General features: G+C 44.2%; 1 protein-coding gene across 3 annotated transcripts in view; it reads right to left on the reverse strand.

Moving 5' to 3' along the window:
• Positions 1-4682: 4682 nt before the first annotated feature.
• PAMR1 (peptidase domain containing associated with muscle regeneration 1) overlaps positions 4683-19942 on the reverse strand; it is a 163522-nt gene continuing 148262 nt past the window's right edge. For all 3 annotated transcript variants that reach the window (XM_061201599.1, XM_061201598.1, XM_061201597.1), the window contains 5 exons: positions 13456-13668; positions 11612-11678; positions 8386-8618; positions 7133-7425; positions 4683-5760 (listed from right to left, as the gene is read on the reverse strand). In XM_061201599.1, the coding sequence (XP_061057582.1) occupies positions 5224-5760; positions 7133-7425; positions 8386-8618; positions 11612-11678; positions 13456-13668 (1343 nt within the window). In that variant the 3' untranslated portion in view covers positions 4683-5223. The remainder of the gene's footprint in view (positions 5761-7132; positions 7426-8385; positions 8619-11611; positions 11679-13455; positions 13669-19942) is intronic.

Consider the following 19942-nt stretch of genomic DNA (forward strand, 5'->3'; position numbering starts at 1 on the left):
TGGCACTTTTTCTTAGAAATTTATCCAGACTACTTCCACTTACATAGTCCCATTGCATTTTGCTCTCAACTCTCTTGGTTCTTCTAACCTGTGGCGCCCATATATTTCTGCCCACCCTTCCCTGTTGTCAAGTTCACGCCACAGATTGCCAAACTTATTTCCACATGCGTGGACCACAACAGCATTCTAAATCCTCTCTTCCTCTCTCCACCCCTCATAATGTCTCTTATAACGGTTTCTCCATCTCCAGTCTCCCCCTCCTTCAAGAACAGCCATGAAACAACGACCATCATAATAGTGGCCAATATTTATAGAGTGCAGTGGGTCAGATGTTGTTCTACATACTTCACTCACATACACATTAACTCACCGACTCCTCATATCATTTCGCTCCCATTTGCAGATGGAACAACTGTGGGATAGGGATTGAATGTCATGCTCAAGGTCACAGCATGTAAGTGACAGAGCTGGGATTTGAGATCAAGTTGGGTCTTCTAACCACTGTCTCTGTCTAGCACAGCCAGCCTGGTGGGCCTTTCTAGAATTCCACTTCTATCCTTTCACTCTCCTGGAGACATCAACATGAGCTTGATGTTTGCAAATAGGCAATAAGAAGCCAAATTATTGATCCTAGCATTTGAGATCCACCACCAATTGGCCTCACCTTGGCTGGCCTTGTCTTGGCTGGCCAACCTGGCCTGTCATTGTAATAAAGGATTCATGTTGGGAAAGAACTGGCCCTTCTTTAAGCCAGTTCCCCTCCATGTTTAATCTTATGTGCTTTCCAAGCTCTTTCTGTACTTACAATATCCTACTTCCTTCCCATCCACCACTCCAGAGACTCAACTGAAGTTCTAACTACCCTGTGAGTGACAAGTTAACTGAAAACACTGGCCTATTTGGAGTGCCCCTTGCTCTCGATTCCTGTTGGAGTTTATGTAAGAGAAAGCAATGTGGGTTGACTACTCAGTAATTCTTGAAAGTCCACTTGATATGTAAACCTGGATACTCCTAAGGAAAGCAAGAATCTGGCTTAAATCATATTGAGTTTACTTAAATTTTATGCATCATATAAATGTTAACGTAGAGTATGGAAATTTAAGTAAAATCTATATGACTTAGGCAAGATTCTTACTTGTATACCTATATGTATATGTGTGTGTCTACATATTTTTCAATGCCTTACAGCCAAAGACCACCAGAAATACACCTATAGTTGAACAAGTTGGATTTATTGCTCCTTGAAATGAAAGAGAAGGCACATCATGGGGAAATGTGGGGTATTTCATCACGGGAGTATTAGAATGAACTTCTTATAGGATTTGGGCTTCTATTAGGTGATTTGGGGGAGGTTCCGAGGAAGTGGGGTTTTGTTCTGGATTGCATGCTAACAGTTAAGTGGGGACAATTCTATAATTGGCTATCTTTATAAATCTTATCTAGAAGGAAGGAAGAATAGAGGCTAACACTGTAATTGGTAAAGAAGTCGCAGTCACTCCTCTTAACCAGGAGAGGGGGATAGTTGGTATTTTTTGGTTTGAATAACAGCCTTGCTTTTGTCTCTTCATAGACAAGTTATAAAGCAGTCTTGCTTCTGTCTTGATCCATCAGAGTCACAGAATGATCTTGACTGATACTGGCATCCTGTGAAATGATTGATCTTCAACAGGAGAACACCACAGCTTTGCTGTGAGTGCCAGGCCAGCTCCTAGGCACCAAGGCCTCCCCGATAGAATGTCAGATGTCAGGGGCTTCATGTGTATAAAACAAAACAAAAAAACACTACAAAAGAAATTAGAGCCAAACCATTCTGGATGAATCAGGAGCCTTCTCCAGCTCTCCACAGAGGTATCCCCAGTTGACAACCACATTAATATTTCACGCATTAATCTTCAATGACTTGTGATGACTTTTGTTCCGTGTCAACTTAGAGGCTGGAACTATGTTTGCAGAGTTCCCTTCCCTGTATGGCTCCAGGTGAGAGCGGGCACAAGAGAAACTTACATGAGATTTGAAAAGGAGAGTGAAGCAACAGCTGTCTCCGTGCTCTGGAAATTGGTAAAGAGCATCGGGCACTGTGGCAGCTCATACACAACATCACCGATCCACTCGTTCACCTTTTGCTGGCGCGGGACACCACCCAGGCCCACAGCTCCTCCCGTACCTGCTGGAAATCCTCTCCCGGCTTCTCCGAGTGTCCTGGACCAGGTGTGTGTGTGTGCAGGTCACTCAAATCATCGAGGTTGGGGACAGCAAGAGACAAACATAGGTTTCCATTTGTCCTCGTGGGTCCCAGTTTGTCCTTGCTCTGCCAATTTCACACCCAGCTTTCCTTCCCAATGGCTGGCTGGTTGAATCCAGATCCAACATCAGATGCAAAGGCAACAACCTGTAAAAGACTTTGCCACGAGTGCCCACAATTGTATGTGGCCATCGTAACCCCTTATTCTAGATGACCCTTATAAGTTCTGAATCTCTTAAAAACCCCTGACTGATATACACCCCAGATTTCCAGCTAAGAAGAGATTTCTCATCCTTGGAGTTCTATCCTAAGACCAAAGGGCCAGGTAATGAAGGGAGATGGATGAGATTCCTCCAGTGCCGGGTAAGGCCAAGGGACAGGCTCGTGTCTGACTCTCTCGTCCTGACCTGGAGTCTTAGTTTAGTCTGGTTGAGTGCTTGCAGCCTGTGAGAGCAGTGCTGGGGTAGAAAGATCTAGGGCGAGTGGCAAGTGGCCATGAGGCTATTAACTAAGCAGCCCCAGGTGGTGTCACCAGGACTGGGGGCCAGATTCAGCTTCTAAAGGGAACAAAGTCATGGCTGAGATGACATAAACATGAACCAAATCTGAGTGGTGAGGCAAAGATGGAAAATGACACTAAATAGTAAAGAGAGTGTCAAGAAAATAGGGAACGTGATGGTCCAGGTGAGGGGTCAGGACGAGTTAAAGAATGGAAAGTATGAGCATGGACAGCCAGGTGAGAAGTGGCAGATGTGGAGGCTTTAGGGAGCTGTGCCCCGCTGGACAGCCCTGCCCCTGCCAGTTATTATAGGCACCAAACTGTATGCCAGGTACTATGTTCATTGCTTTACACAGTAGCTCATTTAATCATCACAGCTACCACAAAAGACAGAGTTTAGCATGCCAACCTAACAAATGACAAACTGAGGTAGAGAGGTTAGGTGACTTGCCCAAGATCACTTAAAAGAAGTTGAAAGACAGGAATTTGAATTTAGATCTTTTTGATCCGACTTCCATTACGCCTCTCGAGATCCAAACTTTCTAGGCTTAAAAACAGCAAGAATAAAACCCTTCGAGCAGCCTGATAAATATTGGTCAAATCCAATATTCCAGCTTAACCACTACGTGTTGGACGTTTGTTACTCAGAAGTTGATAAGTAATACGTTGTCCTGAGATTAAGCCATGAGGATGCAGCGGGTGGGTGAAAGGAGGACGACGTGACCTACGGAAAGCCCCAAGAAAGCCTGACCAAAAGAGAAAGTACCAGAAATTCTCTTCTGGCTCAGGGAATTATGTAAAGACACAGAGATGAGGAGGCAGGTTGGGAGACAGATGTGACTTCCCGCCTTGGGACTAAAGTCCTTGGGGTCAAAGTTTTCTCTGATAAGTGGAGGAAAGAGTAATGTTTCCGCTGGGGTCTGTAGGAGGCGAATGTACCAACCCTTGGCTCTCAGGCCTCAGGAGGTGAGGAAAAGACCAAGAAGTTCCCACAAGCTCCCAGGGGAGGAAGAGGATGTCACTGAAAGTCAGGCTGGGTAGCCACCAGAGAAGGCTGTCACTGTGGCCAGGAGGCTGAGTAACCCAAACCAGTGTCAAGTCGGAGTCCCCCCGGATCTCAGTGCCAGCCAGACCTGAGGAGCAGCTAAGTCAGCGGGGAGGGCCGCCGGGTCTCAGGGAAACAGAGAACACAGCACAAGTTACAATAGTTACAGACATGAGCACCCAGTGTCGGCAAAACGCCCAGGAATGAGAAAGTCCCACCACACACACCCAAGAACCAGCAGGAACTCAGGAGTCCTACTGTGTGTGTCCCGGGGCTTGAAGTCACGTAAGCCTCCACGGCACATCTTGGAAAGGAGGAAACTGGTGAGGGTAGGGGAGAAAGTATAAAAGAGTGAGTCACCCAAAAAGGAGAATGTTCCTGAAAAGATCACTTCAGGGATTGGATTGGATTCAATTCATTTTTTTTTCCTCCACTCTCCAGTGGGAGTCAGGGGCGGGGCTTGAAAGGAAAATCATATAAGTTATAGAGAAGAATGAAGCTGCAGTTTCTTGGCATATCTCAATCGAGTGTGAGTATATAGGTGAGTCCAGTTCAGATGCTACGAAAATAGGTCCTAAAGATTTCTGGAGTTTCAAAGCAGGGTTTTGTGCTTGATCTAGAACATGAGAACAAGAGGGGACACTAGAAATCCTCAAATCCCTGGTATTTTCTTCTGTTTGTGCCTTATCTGATGGTGCCCATTCTCCCTCTCCCCCCCCCCGAAGGCCCAGCAAGCTGCAAGCACTGGTATTGAAAAGATGGCATCGGCTTTGCTATACGCATTATTTGGGAATGATAATCTAGGATCTATTTTAAAGGGTTGCCACCCAGCCATTGGTCCCAACACATGTAGCTCAAAGAGGCTGCATGCAGGAATCAGAGCCATGGCACATTCGTTCCGTGGGTCAGAAGCCAACCCTTGTTTTATTAAAGTGTGTACAGGGGATTGGGAAGGAAAAGGACCACCTCGTGACGTGGCAGTGTGCACGGACACCAATGCCGCAGCCAGGCTCCGCTGTCCGGGACTGTCCTGCAGGCGGCTCTTTGGAACTCTGTCTGGCTGGAGCCTTGGAGAAGACCTGATGAAGCCAGTCAACCCTCTCTCGACCAGAGCTGACCATGGCATTCGCACCACTGAAGGGCAGGTGGGGAAGGCCACTGGGTCGGTTGAATGGGGAGGATTTCTTTGCTATTCATGTAGTCTATTTTGAAGAAACTGAGTTCTTGCAAGCAGCCCTGGTATCTTCCAAATGGTCCCAGCAGTCAGGGAGGCAGTGGCCTACCAGAAAGTAAGCTCGACTCGCCCTCCACTGGTTTTGAAATCAGAAGCCCTGGCACAGCCAAATTCATGGGCAGAATCACATTTCAGGTCCACTATGCCTCGGGCAACACACGTAGGGAAGGATGCATGGAAGTGCTTCTTGACAGGCCTGAGGCTCATTTCATGTTTCTCTCGATCCAGTCTTTGAAAGGCAGCACTTTGGTGAAGGCTGTGTAGAGGCTGTGGCTGCATGTTTTGTCATAGCTCCAGCTGACCAGCCCCACCAGATGCCAGCGGGGCTCAGGGGACGCCCGTCCCGGGAAGAACACAGCGGCGATGCCCCCCGTCTCTGCTGTGCAGATATCAGAGGGGGCAGTGCGGTCCCAGCCGGCACAGAACATGTTGTCTGTGACGCTCACCGGGATGCCGTGCTCCTCGTGCTGCTCCTCGCACAGCAGCGAGTCCGCCACACTGACCACCCCCGAGCGCAGCGTGTCATTCTTGAAGCCGGGGCTCCTCACGTCTGCCAGGACATTCCAGCCTGCCACGGTGATGCGGGACTCCTGGAAGGAGGTGCTGAGGTCCCGAGGGGCCGCCAGGCAGATGGGCTGGACGCGGGTGCTGATGCGAGCCTTGTCCAGGAGCTTCAGGACGGCGATGTCCGCATCCAGCAGGATGGGGTCGTAGTTGGGATGCAGGATGATTGCAGAAATCTACCAAGGTAAGGAATGGACAGCAATTGTGAGCAGCCAACTCCATGGTGACAGGAACAGGCAAGCCCCGGGGCTGAATTATTGGGAGAAAATGTCTAAGAGACAGCTACAATTATACAGAGATACTTTCCTCAAGGGATCATAGAAAGCAACTGCTCTATTTCCAGGGTTGCAAACTGAAATGCCCGCCTGGCTGGCAGGTTGTTTTTTTGTTTTTAACATCTTTATTGGAGTATAATTGCTTTACAATGGTGTGTTAGTTTCTGCTGTATAACAAAGTGAATCAGTTATACATATACATATGGCAGGTTGTTTTAAATAAGTGGAGTGGACAGGTGAGGTTTCAGAGAACGGGAGTGCATGTCCCATGCAGAGGGGGCAGCTGCCACTTTGCTCCAGCTGACCACTGCCATGCAGAAGTGCTCATTTTGCCAGAGAATAGACTCCAGATCTCTGGCTGAAACCTCCTGGTTTTTAAATGTTGGCAAATAACTGATTAAAAAAATATATGTTAGCACTATCAAAACACAAACCCCTAGAGGCTACCAGTTTGCAACATCTGGTCCACTGTAAACATTGCATTTACCCTTAAGCCAGTAAGATAGAGCTACACCCACGGTGGTCCACAAGACTTTTCCACAAAGTCTCCCCTGATTGTCCCCATCCTTGCTGATCATCTTCTTTGACGGGGGCCTCCAGGAGCTGACATCTGTGATACGCCGCAACATTCTTATGGATGTGTTCTATTCCTTCAACTATATTTGGGCTCATTTACTCAGGGATTCTATTGTGTTGGACTAGTCATGATATACTGGTCTGTCTCTTCCCCTAGCCTGTGGACTCTTCAGGGCAAAAACCATGCCTTATTCAGTTCTGTATGTATTCCCAGCGAATGGCATGCTGTGGGAGCTCAACAATGGATGGATGGATGGATGAATGGATGGATGGATGGATGGACAGATGGATGAGCTGGATGGGTGAGTGGGTGGATGGAAGAGAGGGAGGGAGGCAGGCAGGGAAAGAGAAGAATATTACAAATTTATTAGGAGTCTCTATTTTTCCTCAAAGCCTACTTAGCACAGTGTCCTAAACATAAGAGGTGGTTACCTTTTGATGACCCCAATGATAGAAGACATTTGTTACTATCTTATTTTTAAAACAATTTTAGGGGGAAAAGACTCCATAGTCTTTCTAGATGCCCCTTTCTAGTATCTGTCAATATATATTAGCCACCTACTATGTGCCTAATATTTCCAGGCTCTGGGCTGGATGCTAAAGTGCTAAAGTGACAGGACCGACACAGTCACTGCTCGCCCACTACTGGGAGTTGCTGAGCCAGAGGCCCGGTTTCCAGGCTGCAGCCCTCTCTCACCCGCAAGCTCTGGATGCTTTTCTCTTCCCGGTCATCATCCCTGTAGAATTTCCCCAGGACGACTTTGAGGTCTGCTGTCTTGATCACGGTGACCCTCCCCAGGTCGGTGACGCAGTGGGCAGCCACCACCACGGTGCGCTCATTGACCAGGGCACCGCTGCAGACGAGGAACCACGTGTCCTTGTGCAGGCTGCTCCCGTGCACCCCACCGGCCCTCCTGTAGATGGCAGCCTGCCACGGCCAGCGCGTCCTCTGCGTCTTCGGAGCAGTGACGTTCTCAGTTTTCCCACAGACTATGGAGAAAGCACCAGCTCAGTAATGTAAACTCAGATCTTCCCATCCAAAGGGGAATGTGTCAGTCAACCAACAGAGCACAAATCTGGAAAGGTGGACCCTACGGATGTCAAGACCACAGAGCATCTAACCCGTTTTTCTTTTCCCTTTAAACATTAATCAACCACCTTGACATGGTTGACTATAAAGTCTAGGATTACGATTGGAGGCTTACCATCCCAGCCACTTACTGGGCAAGTTGCCGAATCTCTTAAAGCCTCAGTCTTCCTGCCTGCAAAATGGATACAGTAATCACAACTGTCTCCTAGGGTTCTTGAGGAAAATGGATGAGATGATGTATATAAACAGTTAGATTCAAAATATCATGACTATTGCTATAAAGATGACCACCTCGAACTAAGCCATATTCTTCTTCTTTGACAAAGAGGATGGGGGTAGCTTAGTATGTGCAAGACCCTATTCCAGACACTTCCGTGTATTACCGCAGTAATCATCATTATAACCTTGTAATTAATACCTCATAATCTAATTAATAACAATAACCTAATTAATACCATTGGGTGATGAGAATGAAAACTGGGTTAGACAGGGTAACCAAGGTGATATCACCAGAAGCCCTCTAGTACCTTTAACCCCTTCGTCACTTGGTGTTTAATAACTGCTCTGTCCCTTTTCTCCAAGTAAATATGAAAGAATTATCCACAAAAAGTATGCCCCCCTTCCCAAAAACTTCGTCTAAGATTTAACGAGTTCATTTCTCCTGGGTAATAAGTTTAAGCCAAAGGAAGGAAGCTCTAACTGTGGAATTTCAGACTTCGCCAAGCTAGGGAAACTGTTAGAGGGCCATTCTTTTGGACAAGGAGTTTTTCCAAAAAAAGTCTTCAATAGGGTCAGTGGCTTTTCATAGGCAGCAATGGGAGATCTAAGCTGCTCTAGACCAAAGACAGGCATTGACTCACTAGGGATGCAGGACGGGGCACGCCCACTCCACTTCCCAGTCCTCAGACATGTCCTCCGGCTGCTGCCCAGGCGGCGGTAGAAGGGTGAGATGCACTCATACTGGATCTGGGTGTGCAGATATTGGTACCCAGGGGGCAGGTCTCCAAAGGGAAGGGCTGGCTTCTTGGTAGAGGCATCCTGCAGCTTCTGCTTGCTGAAGGCTGATGAGTATAGCTGGTGTAATGGCGTCTCCCTACATCGGAGAACCCGGCCCGGAGAGAGAGGAGGGCCAGAGACAGTCACTGTGGCTCTTTTAGTATCCAAGCCAATCCCCACGTAGATATTTGGTTACAGAGGAAGGGAAAACAGCTATCTCATCCTCTGTGTGTCTCTCTCTCTCCCTTTCTCCCCTCACACCTCTCTCTCTCATACACACACACACACACACACACACACACACACACACATGAATGCCTCTTCTACCACTGAGCAGATTTTCTTGCACACTTCAATTTATTCCTCCATTTCCATTTCTGGCATGCCTCCAGCTGCCCTGGATTTTAACCAAAGAGCCTAATATCTGACATAATAGCTGCTATCCAAAGGTATGCTATACATGCACACACACACAAAAATTAATAGTGAAATTCAACAAGAAAGGAAGTTAATTTCAAGGGGAGAAATCCAGGCGGCTGCTTTTCTCTAACTATTGTCATAATGGGGTAGTATTAGGAATTGATTCGAACTGAACTGTGTTGATACAGCAGCTTGATTTAGCAATTAGCAGATGTAATTAGTCCACCTCAGAGAATAAAACCTTCTCTCAGAGCACATTGATTGGGAGAAATAAGGAGCGTTGTGTGCGAATGTGAAAAGGTCTTTTAAATGAGCCCTGAAGTTGAAGCACCCAGAGACCACTCTGGGATTCTTGGGAGAGAGGTATTCACACTACACAACTTGTGCTCATTTTATATCAGTGCATAATGACTATTAACTGACAAGTTAGAGTTCCTTTAGGAATCAGTGTTTTCATCCCATTTAATGAATGGAGGAAGGAAGCCCAGAGAGGTAGGTGGGAGTGCTGAAGGGCACACAGGAAGCTAAGACAGTACCCCAGGCAACACAGGGCAGTCGCGGTTCCCACCCTGGTGTCCCTGCTGTGCCAACCCATCGTAAGAAATCTGTTTCATGTGTCTGTACCGTGCTGTGCTCAGAGCAAACATTCCATCCACATTGATTTCATCCAACAAATCTTTAGCTCATGTTTAGAACCAGGTCTGCAGTTCAGGGAGCTTCTGGACTTGCAAACAAACACAGCTTTTGGCCATTGAAGGTTTGCGTTGCCTTTGGGGGTTCCTGGGTGAGCCTGGCTGCTGGAGACCATCATATCCCCGCTCCAGCAGCGTATCTTCCAGAAAGATATTTACAACCAAGTTTTAGGCTTGCTTTCTCATCTACATGAGACACCTGGCACCTTGTCACCTAACCCCCCATTACAACCGCTTTACAAAATGCAAAGCCCGGTGGTGGTCTTTTTTAACAGCTCTGGGCCTCCTCTCCAAGATGTCTCCTTGGGAAGAATACTTACTGGAGAGTCCAGCCCCAGGTAAATCACAAAGATCAGAAAGGAGGGTGGGTAGAAATACTGGATTCCACTGCCACTGTCCCCAAGGAAATGCCTTGCCCGAAAGGGAAATGGAATGAGAGAGCCAGAGGCAGAGTGAGAGATGAAGGAATATCCTGATCTTTGAATATTTCAGATCACTTGTTTGGGGTCAGTTCCAGTCACTGGGATTCATTGTTACCATTTCTAAAAGCAATAGATACTGCTTACAGGTGTTCATAGGTGCAAGGCGTTTTTAAGGCCTTTATATAAGGCTTAGTTCAAGCTTCATGCATCAGGGAGCAGACCCTGAAGACCCCGGATTTGCATCCTGGGTTTGCTCCTTCCTCTAGCAATGTGACCTTGGGCAAGTTCCTCACCCTCTCAGAGCCTCAGTTTACCCATCTGTAATAAAAAGTAATAAAATCTAAAATGAAATGGTAATAATAATACTTACCTCAGAAGTTGTAGTGAAGATTAAATGAGCTAATATATGTAAAGAACACAGAAGTGTAACGGGCACAGAGCAAACACCCAGTAAATGCTAGCTATTTGCCTTGCATTTAATCCTTAACAGTCCCAGAGACAAATGTTATTATGATTACCCTTACTTTTCAAAAGAGGAACTAAAGGCTCAGCAAGCTTAGGAATTTGCCCAAGAATACCCAGTGCTAAAGAGAGATGACAGCAGGTCTTGAACCAACTGATCCAATCCATTCATTTATTCATTCATTCAATATTTTGGGGGTGCCCACCACGTGGCAGGCACCGTTCTAGGAACTAGAAGCTCAGCATGAACCAAACAGAAAATGTTCCTGCACTTATAACTTTCACATTTTTTTGGTGGGGTACAGGGAGACAGAAATTGAACAAATAAATGAACAAAATGTCGGTAGGACAACAGGTGGAGATGGATGCCAAGGTGAAAACTGGAGAGCTCTGTAAAGGCCAGAGAGCGCTGGCTAAAGAAGTCAGCTCAGCGGTCAGGGTGGAGGTGGGGTTGCTGTTTTATAAAAGGACGGTCTTGGAAGGTCTCTCTGCCAGGTTAAAAACTAAGCAGGGAACTGAAGGAAACCAGGCACTAAGCCTCGTTGAAATCCAGTGGAAGCAGGTTCCTTCTGGAGCCATGGGTGTAAGGTTCCGTAGCTGCCACCAGGGGTCCCCACCTCTACCTTTCCAGGAAAAAAGCTGGGTGGGCGTCCCTGAGGCCTCACATCCCTCATCAGGGGCAAGTCATTCATCTCCGGTTCCTGGCCCCACCAGCCTGCCTCATCTGATTGGTCACTACCAAGAACATCTTCCTAAGCCACAGCTGGCTGCATAATAAATACGTAGTAATTTCAGGAAGACTCGAGTATTAAAATCCAGTTCCTCAAAGACCATCTTAAAGTCTGGCTTCCCACCACCACTTACTTTCCCACAATCCAATGAAATCTGTGCATCTTCCAACAGTTGCTACCTCTTGGCTAAAGGCAGCTGGCTAATAAGCCTCCATCTAATGAGCCCTATTCTTCCTTGGCCAGTCAGCACTGAGTGTCCCTAAGAAACCTCAGACTGTCTTTGGCCAAACACCAGTGGGGAAAGGGGGTGGGAGAGGAACGTTCATTCGCCTTTAAAGCAGAGTTCAGGTGTTTCAACCTCACCTGGACTGAACCTGCATTGGAAGAACTCTCCGTCTCACCAGGTCTGAGATTTTTGGTTCTCGACAGGCTAGAAAAAAAAAAAAAAAAAAAGACAATGCTGCATAATCCTTTTCCATATTAACTGTTCACACCATTCAGTTCAGATTCATACCTGACCACCCTTTCTGGAGACCAGTGCACATTCCCCAGGCTTTCAGAGGTAAGACACATTAGCCAAACTTGGACAGCTCGCTTAGCAAAAGAGCATGCTGAGTTTTATCTAAATTGGCAACCCCCTTTGAAGAACCCAAGTAGAATAAACACCTCTGCAGAGCTGCTCCCCCCAGGTGATATGAAACAATGGTAATTAATAGATTAGGATTATCTGTTCACATAAATAGTATTGGCGAACTTAATCAATACAGAATAAAAGCCAAGGTCAAGGTTCTAAAATATAGCCCAGCATAGTGAATCACAAGGTTCTCATTTAAAACCAGACAGCAGTGTCAACCATCAATAAATCTTGAGTAACTTATTCCTCCATGTCTCTGCAACTAAGGCCCCTAATGATCCTTTGAGGTCAACTCAAAGCCCAGTTTAATTTTTTTGAAGTCTCTCTTTCTTCACAAGTGAAAAGGAATCCTTCCCATCTCACTTTCCCAATCAAGCAGCCAACATTCGTCTAATTAGCAACCTAGGGAACTCTGCTTGTATTAATTTGTAAGAGAAGAGTTGACAAAAATCTCCAAGGACGTATGTAACACCATTTCCATACTTAATGAAATCAAGAATCAGAGTCTGTGCTGGTGAGGATGAAGCTTGCTCCTGGCTAAAGCCTAAAGTGATTTCTTCCTTTCACAAATCTTTCTTTCGTTCCTTTTCCCATGATTCAGGTTGTTGACACACACTCAGAAGGGAAAGTGGAGGATTGAAGCAATTATCTGGATAATCTAGGCCAAGGATATGCTTTTCTTCCCAGGAAACAGCTAGATAACTGTGACCTGCCACCAAAAGGAGAGGGGCTGTCGACCTGGAGCAACTAGTGAATCAACTCAGCAAGAAACTACGCATGCCCACTCCCAAGGGGGGTAAGGTCCAAATTTCCCTATGCAACGTTCCATTTGTTCTGGTCTCCAACTACCTTTTAAAATTTACCTCCCAGATTCCAGGATTGATTCACTCTTTGTTTACCATGATTCTTTCACTTCTGCCTACACCACCTTCCCTTTGTCTTCTAACTGGAATATCATCCCAACTCCTCTTTACCTCTATAAATCCTTCCCTGCTTCCCAGACAGGTTCCAGTGCTCTCTGCTACACGCAATTGTCTCTATTTCACTCCTCGGAATATACACCACTCATTTGTTCTATAACTCTCCTTTGAATGTTCAAGGGTTTACTGTCTTTTTAAGATGCTTTTAAACATCTTAACATCTCAAACCTCCCTCCACATAGGCTGGCAGGGATGATGTGTCTATTGCGCTCTTTTATTTCTTGCACTAATTTAATATTGCATAGAGAGTAGATAAATGTAGCCATATAAATGCATTTTAATTGCTTCAAATCTATGCTTGAGTTTGCATGTATAAAACTCAGCCTTGTCATCTTTCCTAAACTGCTCTGTTAACTACATCACTCTTCTTGATCACATCAAGACATTGTGATTAGGATAAGCAGGTCCTTTGGCGGTTCAAAAAAGAAGCAAATGTTTTATGGATGATTTCCAACCTAAGAGTGATGTATGGTTCCAGTGAGAACCTAAGAGAGAAGGCATTTTTCCAGTGGCTCAAAAACATGTATGAGAGCTACCAAAAAGTCCAGCAACTCCATCTATTTCTACAGACTTCAAAAATATTTGCAAGTTACCTTTTATGCAGATGGGTTGTTTCCCCGACCACTCTCCATTCTGCTGGCAAGTTCTCATCTCATTGCCGCTAAGAACATAGGAGTTGTTACAAAAGAAGGTCAAGACGGTGCCAATTTTTGCATAGCGCCCATTGATAAGCCCAGGGCCTCCTGTAATTTTCTTGTACCCGTTGACTGGGTCCCCAGGGTCTGAGCAGTTTCTTTCTTCAAGGACTGAAAGTGGAAAGAAAAGGAGAGCTATTAATAGTCTGAAATATTCCATTTTAGCATCAAATATTTTCAAGTCCCATTGAATTAAAAATGCAGTGATACAGAACCTGCTAACAATGGTACTCAAAGGAATTACTAAGAGAAAACTCATAATAGAAAAATGCATGCATTAGACATATCTTCCCCTTGCTTTTACGATTTATTCTTAAATTGAGAAGTGTTTCATCCCATATACAAATAAATTTGACACTACAACGGTCTCTCATATAATCATGTTCATTTGTTTCTCAAACTGTGGGAGATGGCCAGGCCTGGACAAAATACACATTTTGCCTAAGTTTTTATGATCAGTATACAAGGGTTATTGGTTTTCAGTGTCATGATATCATCTCCTTTGTTCCCTAAAGCTTAGGCAATTAAACCAGACTATTCAGTTTCCTATTTGTGTTGTACCCAGAAAGCAGAACAGATTCGAAACGAGTACATATATAAATTTAGATTTTATATTTCATCTGCTGGAACATTAGTGTGTTAGAAGTTGTAATTAAAAAACACTAGAGGACAATATAAATTCAGAGATACAACAAATTCCCTTGATCTCCAAATATAACGTTCCATCTAAACATTTAACAATATTCATTACAAAGATATCTCTATTCTCTAATTCATGTTGCACAGCTACTTAGAGTAAAATTGGCATCACCAGCTATTCTAAGCACTGAACAGGATATTAGATATATCCTGGAAATATTCTATCAGCTAGATAACATATTTTTCTCAAATGGATTATGGCAAATTACTGAATATTACTTGCCTAAGGACACAGAGTAAGTCCCCTGAAGAATTCAACCTTTAATTACTGAGTTTGGGTACCAATCACTCTATCAGCCTCCCTAGTCTCTTTTTAATCATTTTTTCTAAGACACAGGTTCATTCCTATAAAACTGTCCCCACACAATACAATTATGCACTGGACATGCTTTACTTCCCATAAATGTCCCAGTTACCTTTCAAACAACTTACTTGCTTGCCTCCAGGCAAGAAATTAATGTCCATTCATATAATACTTCCACAATATTTGAGAACTAAAAATTAATGAATATTCCTCTGTGCAATTTGGCAAGGTTGCTAATATTGTCCTAGTTTCTGGTTTGTCTGCTCTAAGACTGCCTGTAGATCACATGACAGATGATCTCAATGACACTCTGTGTGTTTTGGGCTATGTACTTTGAGCAGTTTCCCTGAGGGTTGACTCCAAAGCCCCATTTTAAGTGTCAAAAAAGGACCTCACTGAGTGAGCTGTTTAAAAAATACCGAAATGGTATAGTGAGGGCAATGCACTTTTCTGAAGCTTCAAGTGGACTCAGAAAGTCCCCCAGTGCTTATATTTCCAGGAATCCCTCTATGATGGGAGGGCAAGCATTCCATATTGCTTCAGTGATGGGGCCACCTTCTTATAGTACAGACTCATTCAGTGCTGAACATGTAGCCCAGAAACAACCAGCAAGAGCCCACAGACTTCAGTCATCTCAAAAACATGTGTTATACCTGCAAGTTTTAGAAAATGGAATTCACTGTCAACATAAAAATCAGGGCATTTCTCATAGAAATCTGTGTTCCTGGCTTCTGACAAAATTCAGTTCCGGAAACCCTGGGTCTGTATTCTCACACGGCAAGAATCAGCTGGTGTGGGGAGGAGCTCCCTGCCTGGACTGGACCACAGCCTTGCCTCAGCCACAGGCCTCCACCGACCAGCTGCCTGGCTCTGGCAGACACTTAAATCTGTGGCCAGTTAGGCTATATCAAAGGGCTATGATTTGTGTAATTCAAGTGTAGCTCCTCATCCATTTTGAGTTTTGCTTGCTAGAGCTCATGGCCAAGAATGATTGGGTTATACTAAAGACCCGTCCTGGAATACTGAAAGAAAACGAACTAGCCTCTAGCCACATCAGTCTCAGCAGAAGACAAGAAGAGGCTTCTACTGTAAGCCTAATCGTTGCATTTTTCTCCTCTTAGAAGTAAGTAGCTTCCTGGTCCAGTAGGCTCCCACTCCATGATCTCCTACGTGCAGGATTCTCATGGATCCTATTTCTGTTACATTTCTTGTGGGTTTAACTGGCAGGAACAATGGAGAGTTCTCGAGCTCTTGGAGGTAATAAAGCCTCAGGACAATTCAGGTTCTTTGTTCCTCTCCCTGAAAAGGCTTTAAAGGAAGATTTAAAGGGAAACGGACTCAAGATATCCAAACAGGTCTGCCCACAGCTGAGGAATTCTGCCATATTTCTATAATTCTTAAATGCCTATTCCTTTATAACGTGATGTGTCTGAAATCAGGTCATATGCCTACATTTCCTGTAATATTTCTTTACTCCCAATCCCCAGAACAGCTATAATTAAATCAACGGTGCACCTTAAACTTGCTAAAATCTTAGAATGGAGAACTATTTATTTGGTTTTAAGTTATGCTCATGAAATGTCACCAGGGTTGAGCTGAATGATGCTTCCATGTGAGGGTTCAATGGGAGGTGAGACTATACGGCTGAAATTCAAGAGAAATGAAGACATTAGAAACAGATTCATAAAGGATTCAGATAATGTAGTTGTCTGACACTACTGAAAAATAAATAGACTGAATATATTCAAGGAAATAAAAGACAAAATTGAGAACTTTGGTAGAAAACTGAAAACCTTAAAAAATAGCCAAAGGAGAAATCTAGAACTCAAAAAGTTATAATGACATAAAGTAAAAATTCAGTGGCTGAGTTTAATAGCAAACCGGATACAGTGTAAGGGGATTAACAAACTGAAAGATAACTTCAAAGAAAAGATTCAGAACAAACCCCAAGAGTCAAAAAGGTGAAAAATATAAGGAAAATGTAAGGATACAGTGAGGAGGTTAATAAATACGTGTAATTGGCATCCCAGAAGAAAAGAGGGAGAATGGAGCAAAACCAATATGTAAAGAGATAATAATTGAAATTTTTCTGATGAAAGACACCAACCTACAGATTTACAAAGTCCCAAACCAGATAAATATGAAGAAAACCACACATAGACATATCATATAAAACTGTTCAAAACCAAAACCAAAGAAAAACAATTTAAGGAGCCAAAGGGTTAAAAGACTGGAAAAACATCCTTTAAAATAATTACAGTCATTATCTCTGGCTTGTAACGCTGAGAATGCTTTTTGCTTCTTTCTACTTTTTTTTAGAAGTTTTATAATCAGAAAATGCAGCCATAAAAGTTTGTTATTATTTTTGTTGTTGTTTCTATTGTTATTATTTTTTAAAGTATCAGGCAAAACGGTTTGGGTCCTCCCCACTAAGCCTATAAAACTAGCATTAAGTCTTCATGCCTTTTTGTGTGTGTGTGTTTCCATACCCTCTCCAACCCATGCAAATCTCTTTACCATCTTGCATAATCACAGACTAATCCAACTTTCCATGAACTCAGATTTAAATGAGTTTAAATGAGTTTTGTCACTAGACTCTGGTGGAAAAACAATGTTCTCCAGGATCCAGATAGCTATAGGCTTAAATAATCATTTGGTCCTCAGTGTCCAGAATAAGCACACAGTAGGTGTTCAACAAATGTCTGTTTGCAGGTGGAAGGGATAAAGGCTAAAATGTATTCATTCTTCCACTTAATAAACCAGGGCCTGGGAAAATTAATTAATTTCTCCAAGACTTGCTTTTCTCATCTATAAAACGAGATAACACTTTTCTGGCTGGGTTGGTTTTGAGGAGTAATTTAAACTACACATAGTCTCTAATTCCCTTTTTTACCTTTATTTACAAAGCACCCTACTGCATTTAAAAATCAATTCCCCAAATTCATACACCTTAAAGAAAAACCCATAAAGGAATCTAAAGGCCCATTATTGGGCCTATTCAAGTATAAAGCAATATTTTTTGGCTTCTTGGTAATGCGATGGGCTTCCAGATCTGGGTCCAGTGTGTTGATTCAGACTTCTGGGTACCAACCATGGTCTCTGTACATTCATCTATTTTAATCCTGTGTAATGAAGCCTTACAATTATATTCCTATATCAAACATCTACTGGGCATTATTCTCTCTTCCTTCTGTACCCTCTCCTATGATGCTTTTGAAGAGAATTCTAAGACTTCCTCTATCCATCCTTTTCTCTCCCTGTTTAGACTTCTACCTGTTGGGTTCATAGAGCATCTGCATCTCAAAAGAGCATCTCCCCAGGGTTAGATTTCCAAACTCCCTCTCTTTTACCCCTGTGAGTTCTCTGTTTAGAAACCTTTGTATCTCCCCACTGAACAGACTCATGATTCTTTTTTATTTGATTTTTCAAGAACTTTGGATTTCATTTCTCCTCAGTAGGATGGATGTTTTCACACAAAGCCAAATGAGAACTTAAAACATCTGCATCTCCGGTGTGAAGGAGCATCAAGCTCTTGCTTTTTGCTAAGTAAAATATTACATAATTAGTAATAAATAGCACATTGTCCTGTTACTTTTGGGACTCGGCCCAGGGATATGAACACATTAAGTTTAGCATGCCTTTACAGGCTATCTTTCGAACAAAATAGTACTTGGGATGCATTTCTATGAGATACTGTTTCAGATAAACATTTAAAGAAAGACCTTCCCTCGTTTTCTTTTTTTCTCAGGGCAACAGTATTAGGCAGTTCGCTGTGATACCACTTTACAGAGGAGATGCAATGGCTTTGGGATGGTTCTTGTAGTGATCACTACTGGTGCCCCATCCAGGTCTCCTTGTATCCTTTTACCAACTCAGCTTCTACATGTGTGCTTTGCTGCTGACAGCTGGCACCTGCCACCTTCACAGGACTGCCCCTTGGGCATGGGCACCATCTTGCCCATATGAAGAGCTAAAAAATGCCTAGATTTTTTTTTTTTAATTCTTGTTTTACCTTGTACAATCCCTATTTAATATTTACCTATGTTACACCTTAAGGCATGTGGTCAGTCTTTTTTTTTTTTTTTTTTAATTAATTTATTTATTTATTTATTTATGGCTGTGTTGGGTCTTCGCCTCTGTGCGAGGGCTTTCTCTAGTTGCGGCAAGTGGAGGCCACTCTTCATCACGGTGCGCGGGCCTCTCGCTGTCGTGGCCTCTCTTGCTGCGGAGCACAAGCTCCAGACACGCAGGCTCAGTAGTCGTGGCTCACGAGCCCAGTTGCTCCGCGGCATGTGGGATCTTCCCAGACCAGGGCTCGAACCCATGTCCCCTGCATCGGCAGGCAGATTCTCAACCACTGCGCCACCAGGGAAGCCCAAAATGCCTAGATTTTTGTTCCCTCATGCCCACCCCAGGGTTGGCTGTAGCCAGTGACTGATGGGTGTGGAAGTACAAAAGCCCAACTCCTGTTTCTCGAGGTGTAATTTACACTTCCCAGCACCCCACAGGATCAGGCTGAGTCTGGGAGTTCAGCTGAAATCACTCGTGCTTGGTTTTTTCCTCTTTCCTATTTTGCTTCTGCAATTCCCTTACTGGTTGATCCTAAGAGTACTTCCTTTAATAAATCATTTGGACCCAAATGTGGCTCAGGGTCTGGTTTGAGGGAGAAACTAAGCTAAGACAACTCTGCTGTTTTCTTAGCCCTGAGTACCAGAGCCCCTCATGCCTCCTTAGGGCGACACTCCTGGGAGGTGATGAGACCCGAGAGAGGTTGTTATCTCAGCCCTGGGCATAGGGCCCTGTTTGCCTTTCAGCATTCCTGGGAGATCTTGGTGAGGATGACTGCAACTAGAAAGGCTACATCTCATCAGAGGGTCTCCAATCTCATCAGAGGTTCTCCAGCCTCCACAGATATTCTCAGGCTCCAGCATCCCACCCCCACCCCTACCAGCAGGGCTGTTTTGACCTGAAGGGATCAGGTGCTCTAAGACAATGGACTTCCCTAAGCTAAACAGTGTAGACGCGCGGAATCCACCATCCAAGGATTCTCCCTGCTGATTTGGTGCTGTCTGTGGAAAGCCAGGGACCTTTTTACGACCCTGGGGTATAGAACTTCTCACGGGCCTGAATTATGGGTCTTAGATTTGAATTTAAGTTGATTTAAAGCAAATAAAGTTGTATCTTTTTCTCCCCTGATTGGTACACGAAGATTCATACCCAATATAAAGTAGCTAATATGACCAGGTCCAGAAGGTCTATAAGAAATGGACACAATGATGAAGACGACAGGGAGTATGTCAGGATAATGTAGAGACATTTTAAGGAAAAGTAGCTTTTTGGTGCACACAAATAATACCACTTTTTTGTGCCCTCTTGTCAGAT

The sequence above is a fragment of the Eubalaena glacialis genome, chromosome 10 (assembly GCF_028564815.1).
Source record: "Eubalaena glacialis isolate mEubGla1 chromosome 10, mEubGla1.1.hap2.+ XY, whole genome shotgun sequence".
Taxonomy (NCBI): Eukaryota; Metazoa; Chordata; class Mammalia; order Artiodactyla; family Balaenidae; genus Eubalaena; species Eubalaena glacialis.